Raw genomic sequence first — 6494 nt, 5'->3', positions numbered from 1 at the left:
GGATTTAAAGGTAAAAAAAGGTAAAGGTGCACGTATTTGTCACTGTACAGTGTGGACTGTACAGCGAAATGTGTCCTCCGCATTTAACCCATCTGGTAGTGAACACACACTCACACACACACATGTGTTAGGGGCAGTGAGTACACACACACACACCCAGAGCGGTGGGCAGCCAACTCCAGCGCCCGGGAAGCAGAGAGGGTAAAGGGCCCAACAGTGGCAGCTTGCCGAGCCCGGGAATCGAACCCTGTTATCGATATCCCGGAGCTCTAACCGCTGAGCCACCACTGCCCCTTTAGTGAAGGAACACTCAGACATGTCCTTACAGGTTAAACAAACAATAAAACAAAATTCTGATATTGCCAACAATAAATAAATAAATTAAAAAACTTTCATAGTTTAAGGTATAAAAAGTTTGCACCTAGAGTCCTCTAGGCAGTTGTGTGTTTAAGTGTGGAGTGTGTAAAGATGTGCCGCAAACTGCGGAAAACGTCCTGGCCAAAGTTTCGGAGCTGCTGCAGGATGAGGTGGGTGGCCACCTGGACCTCATAATCACCGGTTAGATGAGAGGAGAGAGAGGATGACTGGATTTGTGGTTCTGGTGGAGTGATCTGGGCCAGCTGCTGGACCTGAACACAAACACACACACTGGTTAATTTAGGGATTAAGACCTTACACCCCACACTCACATTACTATAGAACTCACTTATTAGTTTAATAGTAGATACTAATTTAGTAGATTCAAAGCAAATAAATCATTTATTGTAGATACTGAATTATTCAGAGTGCATATTAAATGATAGTAGACACCAAACAATTCTGTGCAAACTGAATTACTTGTTGTTGATCATTTCATACTGGATACTACATTATAGTGGATACTGAACAATTCAGAGTGAATACTGAACAACTTGCAGTTACTGAGTACTTCATACTGGATACTAAATTATAGTAAATTACTGGACAATGTATAGATTATACCATACAATTCATAGCAGATACTGAATAATTTATAGTTACTGATCATTTCATACTGGATACTAAATTATAGTGGATACTGAATAATTCATAATAGATACCGAACAGTTCAGGGTGGATACTGAAACACTTATAGTTACTGATCATGTCATACTGGATACCAAAGTTTAGTAGACACCGAATAATTCATAGTTACTGATCATTTCATATTGGATACTAAATTATAGTGGATACTGAACAGTTCAGCGTGGATACTGAAACACTTATAGTTACTGATCATGTCGTACTGGATACCAAATTTTAGTAGATACTGAATAATTCATAGTTACTGATCATTTCATAGTAAATACTAAATTATAGTGGATACTAAATAATTCATAGTGGATATTAAATTATAGTACATACTGAACAGTTTGTAGATACTGAATAATTCAGAGTGAATACTGAATAACTTGCAGTTACCGAGTACTGTATACTGAATACTAAATTAAAGTAAACACTGAACAATTTATAGAATATATCATACAATTCATAGCAGATACTGAATAATTCATAGTAGATACTGAATCACTTGTAGTTAGTAGTAATAAGTCATACTGGACACTAAATGAAAGTATATACAGAATAATTCATGTTAAACATTGAATAATTTATTGTAACTCACTCAAAACCCTCTTTAATTAAATCAAACCCACCTTGTGGACCTGAGCAGACAGGTCTCTGACATCTGCTAGAAGAGTGGTCAGTTTTTCTGGGCATTTCAGCTTTTCTTTCACTTCTTGAAGGAGATGCTGATGCAGCTGCAGGCCTTCTGCGATGTGGCTCAAACTCATCTCCTAAAGGAGTGGAAACAGACAGACCCTTTTAATGACGGACACCTGGTAGAATCTCCTCCTAAAATTACGATAAGAGGCTCTATAGCAGCCGATCGTCACCATGCCCAATGTGGAACATGGGCTAGAGGGTTATAAAGGCCCCTCAGCACTAAGCTGTAGGATCCAGTACACAGTCTAGTTCAAATAGATGAATGAATACATTTGATTCGTTTCACACTGAGCACAGCGGTCTTACCAGTGTGTAAGTCTCTGAGATGGGGATGAGTCTGGGGGCTGGAGGAATGGCCAACACTGCTGTCAAATACTCCAGGTTTTTCATTTCAGTGGTGGACTCCAGACTGAGACCCTATAAACACCAAAAGTCAGACATCACAGTTTTTAATTTACATCCTTTAGATACACACAGCTTAGATTCCCAATATAGCAATTCAACCACATTGTAAAAAGCAAGACAGCACCATTTACCACCATTTACACAAATAAAAATAAACACAATTAAAAATTCATACTGGATACTAAATTATAGTAGATACTGAATCCAGTGTAGATACTGAATAACTTGTTAGTAATTCACACTGGATACTTAATAGACTAATTTCTTCATAATAATTGTCCCTTTGGATCATTTAAATCTCAGTTTCAGAAAACTTAAGCTTTAGAAGGAACCCCCGATAAACACAGTGTGTTTATTTGGAATGTCTTTATGGTAATAATGCAGATTTCTCCACAAATGTTTCAGATCTGATACTTAAGCCAGATATCGGACACAGACGGAGACAGCCTATGATTTCTCTAAGAAATTGTTTAAAGGATAAACTGGTTTATGCCAAAATCATGGAAACGAAGACTGACAGGGGAGCACATGTCAGCCATGAGAGAAGAGTGACATTTGGATGTGTGGGAAAAGTGAGTAATTTAATCATGTATTCCTCCTGATCATGGAGTAGGTTAATGTAATAAGTGCCACAATCTATTGTCCACAATCCACAATCTATGGTCAAAAATGAATTAAACCAATTAAAGAACCACCCATATGTAGCAGTGACAGATGTTCACTTTTAACAAGCCCCATAAACATCCAATTCTATTTATAGGGGCACTTTGACAGTAATCTGATGTTAGACGATTATCTGTGTTTCCCAACCCAGTACAGCTCCCAGCGCACCTACAGTGAAGATCCCATGGCACAGAAGACCTGGACCCAGGTTGCACATGTGCCTTACCTCAGTGCCAATGCAGGACTGGTGCACCGTGGGGATTTCACTGAGCAGCTTCTTGGTTAAGCTCTTAGCGAGCTCCACATGCTGAGAAAAATCAGCCTGCAGGGCGAACTGGACCGGAGCTGCGATAGACACGGCCAGGAGAGAACAGAGAAGAGGCAGAACTGTGGAAGGAGAACCAGAGACACGATCAGAAACACAGCCAGTCAATAATGAAGCACAATGTTCCACACAAACCTCTGACCTAACTGCATGAGAACCATTAGTCCTGCTGTCTAACAGCCCGGTTAGCCTAATTCACACTACAACATCCAGCAGTCTCCAGCATCTTCTCCAGCACTGCCTCAGGAGGAGAAGAGTGACAGAACACAGCAGATATGAAGATGAAATGAAGTGGCACTTACTGTTTAGAGAGCTCATTGTGTTTCTGCAGTGTTACTGAGGCCTTCCTGTGCTCTGAGTTTGCTTTGGTGCTGATGGTTTGGTGTGCAGAGGCTCTATTTAATGCCCTGATGAGTTGAGGAAATATGCAATCAGGGAAATTTTCACAGGGTTCAGTGTTGCAACAGTATAGGATGAGGGATGCATGGATATGTGCAAAGCACACAGGATCTGAGGGAGTTAAACTGTTATCAGAGGGGATCATAAAAGCCCCCTAGACTTGGTTTCTGACCCACAAAACGATTAGCTCAGGAAAAAGGGGCTCATGTAGGGGTTCCATTATTTAAACACACACACAGAGTTTATACGTAAGCTGCACACACACTTTATAACATTGCCCAGTTATTAATGATCTCAACTCCAGTTTCAAAGCTCTGCTTTATTTTATTTTGTGCTTAAGTTTTAACCCCCAACACATGCCAAGCTCCATGTGGGTTTAATCATTTGAGGAAGACACACACACACACACACGTCATAACATAACACATCATAATTGTCTACTTCCTTCTTAAACGTCACTCCGACAAGCCCAGTTGCCGTTTCCCAATCTGGGATTTCCTTCTATAATAAAGTGATTCTAAACACAGGGCACCCCTGTTCAAAGTCTATAGCAGAATAACTGTTGATTTACTCATTTTAACAAATTGCAAAAATACATACATTATTTAACATGTGTGTGCAAAAGTAATGGCACAATAAATATGCTACATTTTAGTTATTACCCCATTCAGAAAACAAATTCCAACTGTGCCTAAAATGAAACTAATTTGCTATTTACATGTACAAAAGTCATTTGTGACAGTGAACCAATTTGGAAGCATTAGTAACTAAAGGGTTATTTGGATTGATGGGAAAAATGTTCAATTGAACAATTCACAGATATGAGCTTTTTTTGTTTTAATTGTTCATGTATTAGTTTTTTCTAGACTAATACAATGTATAATGTATTTATTACAGTTTTATAATTACTAAGTTTTTAATTACTAACTTTTTTGAATTACTAACTTTTTAATAACTCAAAGAACCATTTGGATGCATTGGTAATTAAAGGTTTTTTTTGGATTGATGGGAAAACCTTTGAACAATTCAGTGATTCACAGATTTTAGCCTTTTATTTTATTTTATTTAAATACAATAAAGTATGTATTTATTATTTCTTAATTTCTATTACTGTTTACATATTTTATTTATTCATTTGTCTAGATTAATAAAATCTATAATGTATTTATTGCTGTTTTTAATTATTGATTACCTCTTTTATGTTTTTCTAGATTAATAAAATCTATAATGTATTTATTGCTGTTTTTAATTATTGATTACCTCTTTTATTTGTTTTTCTAGACTAATAAAATCTATAATGTATTTATTGATGTTTTTAATGACATGATGTTTACATATTTAAAAAGGAAAACGGACTTTCACTACAAAAACAACAAAAAACAACATGTACATGTAGCATTACTTGTGTTTATTATTCATACACACACACACACACACACACACACACACACGTGCAGGTGCGTCTCAATAAGAATATCATGGGAAAGGACCCAGCGTTTGTCCCTCTTGAGTCCCCCCTCCTCCCTCCCTCCCCCAAATAAATTAGACTAACCTGGGTGTTTATTTATTTGTTCATTTATGTGTTTATTTATTTATCTATTATGTATTTACGTTCGAGCTGAGCTTGAAATGGCATGTAGTTCGCTTGTTAAGACTTTACAGCTTAAAAGGCGAGGGCTGACGAAACGTTGACGCCAAGACCCACCTGCATACACTAGCTATTACTCAGCTCGCGCTGACACGCGCAGGCAGAAAACGAGAGCGGCTCGAGCTGCACCTCGCTAGCTAGACAGGTCAGAGCTCGCGCGGTTGTCATGGCAACGGTGAACCTGGCGTTAAAGTTGGTGCTCGCCCCTGTTGCTTCCCACGGTAGCTAGCTACATTAGCAGACCTGCGGACGACTGTTTCCGCTGCGATCACACAGGAGTGCACCGAATTTCACCGCGAGGCGCGAGGGTCTGTCGATTCACTTTCGACTTTCACACAGACTGGCCCACACACATACACACATACACACACACACACACACACACACACCGCTCTGCTCTGTCTGGGTCATTTTTCTCTATATGCTCCTCTGCTCTAAATCTTGAAAACGTAAGCAAACCAATCAGGCATGATTAAAGTCCACATACTTTAATTTAAGGGCATTTCACCAGGTGCTGAGTATCTCCTCTGGGGATGCTCTGCCGAGCCTCTAATACAGGGATCTTCAGCCCTTTGTGTGTTGCCTTAGCAGTATGTTTGGGATCATCAGGGATCATCATCTGGCTGTAGAATAAGAGCCTCCCAAGTCTGAAAGTATTTACTGGAACCCGAGCAGATAAGATGTTCCTCTACACCTCAGAACTCGTTGTGCTACAACATCATCAATAAAGAGAAGCATACCGGTACCTGTGGCAGCCATACATGCCATAAACCCACACCTGACAACCCACCACCATGTTTAACAGATGAGCTGGCATCTGTCCACAAGACCTTTTTCCAGAATTCTGCAAACTGGAATCTGCCCATGCTGTTTTAATGGTTTGCATCTTGCATTGTAGACACTGTATTTCTGCTCATGCAGTCTTCTGTGGATAGTAGTCTTTGATAAATACAGAGAATTGAAGATTCCTCTGCTATCTGCAGTGGAGGTCTTCCTTGACCCACCAGTCCCTTTGTGATTAATAAGCTTGCCAGGGTGTTCTTCCTTTTTAATGATATTCCAAACAGTTGATGTTGGCAATCCTAAAGTTGACCAAAGATCCTCTTGCCCTCTAGATTCTAAAAGAGTTTGAAAGCTTAGAAGCAAGCCTAGATATCTTATGCCTATGAGAACACACCTGAGTAATAATGAACACATGTGCAAAGCCTGGAATGTGTACATTAATAATGTCTGCCCTTTAATAAAAAGTTTACCCCATTTTCCACATAATTTGAAAGGTTAATTACTCAATTCCTGTCAATCCATCATGTG

The 6494-nt window shown here is 39.1% G+C and overlaps 1 protein-coding gene across 1 annotated transcript; it reads right to left on the bottom strand.

Moving 5' to 3' along the window:
• Positions 1 to 431: 431 nt before the first annotated feature.
• csf3b (colony stimulating factor 3 (granulocyte) b) lies at positions 432 to 5351 on the bottom strand. Its single transcript, XM_072674447.1, has 5 exons — positions 5261 to 5351; positions 3038 to 3198; positions 2050 to 2160; positions 1674 to 1814; positions 432 to 629 (listed from the first exon to the last, which is right to left on the bottom strand). The coding sequence occupies exons 1-5, from the start codon at positions 5349 to 5351 to the stop codon at positions 432 to 434; spliced, it is 702 nt and encodes a 233-aa protein (XP_072530548.1).
• Positions 5352 to 6494: the final 1143 nt, after the last annotated feature.

This window comes from Salminus brasiliensis, chromosome 3 (assembly GCF_030463535.1).
Source record: "Salminus brasiliensis chromosome 3, fSalBra1.hap2, whole genome shotgun sequence".
Lineage (NCBI taxonomy): Eukaryota > Metazoa > Chordata > Actinopteri > Characiformes > Bryconidae > Salminus > Salminus brasiliensis.
This window is presented reverse-complemented; position numbering and strand designations above follow the sequence as displayed.

Excerpts from the sequence above, each read along its gene's own strand:
- csf3b (XM_072674447.1), bottom strand. The coding sequence starts at position 5,351 with ATGACAACCGCGCGAGCTCTGACCTGTCTAGCTAGCGAGGTGCAGCTC. Across the intron at positions 3,199-5,260 it reads CGCGTGTCAGCGCGAGCTGA|TTCTGCCTCTTCTCTGTTCT; the intron begins GTAATAGCTAGT and ends CTCCTTCCACAG. Across the intron at positions 1,815-2,049 it reads TCTCAGAGACTTACACACTG|GAGATGAGTTTGAGCCACAT; the intron begins GTAAGACCGCTG and ends CCACTCCTTTAG.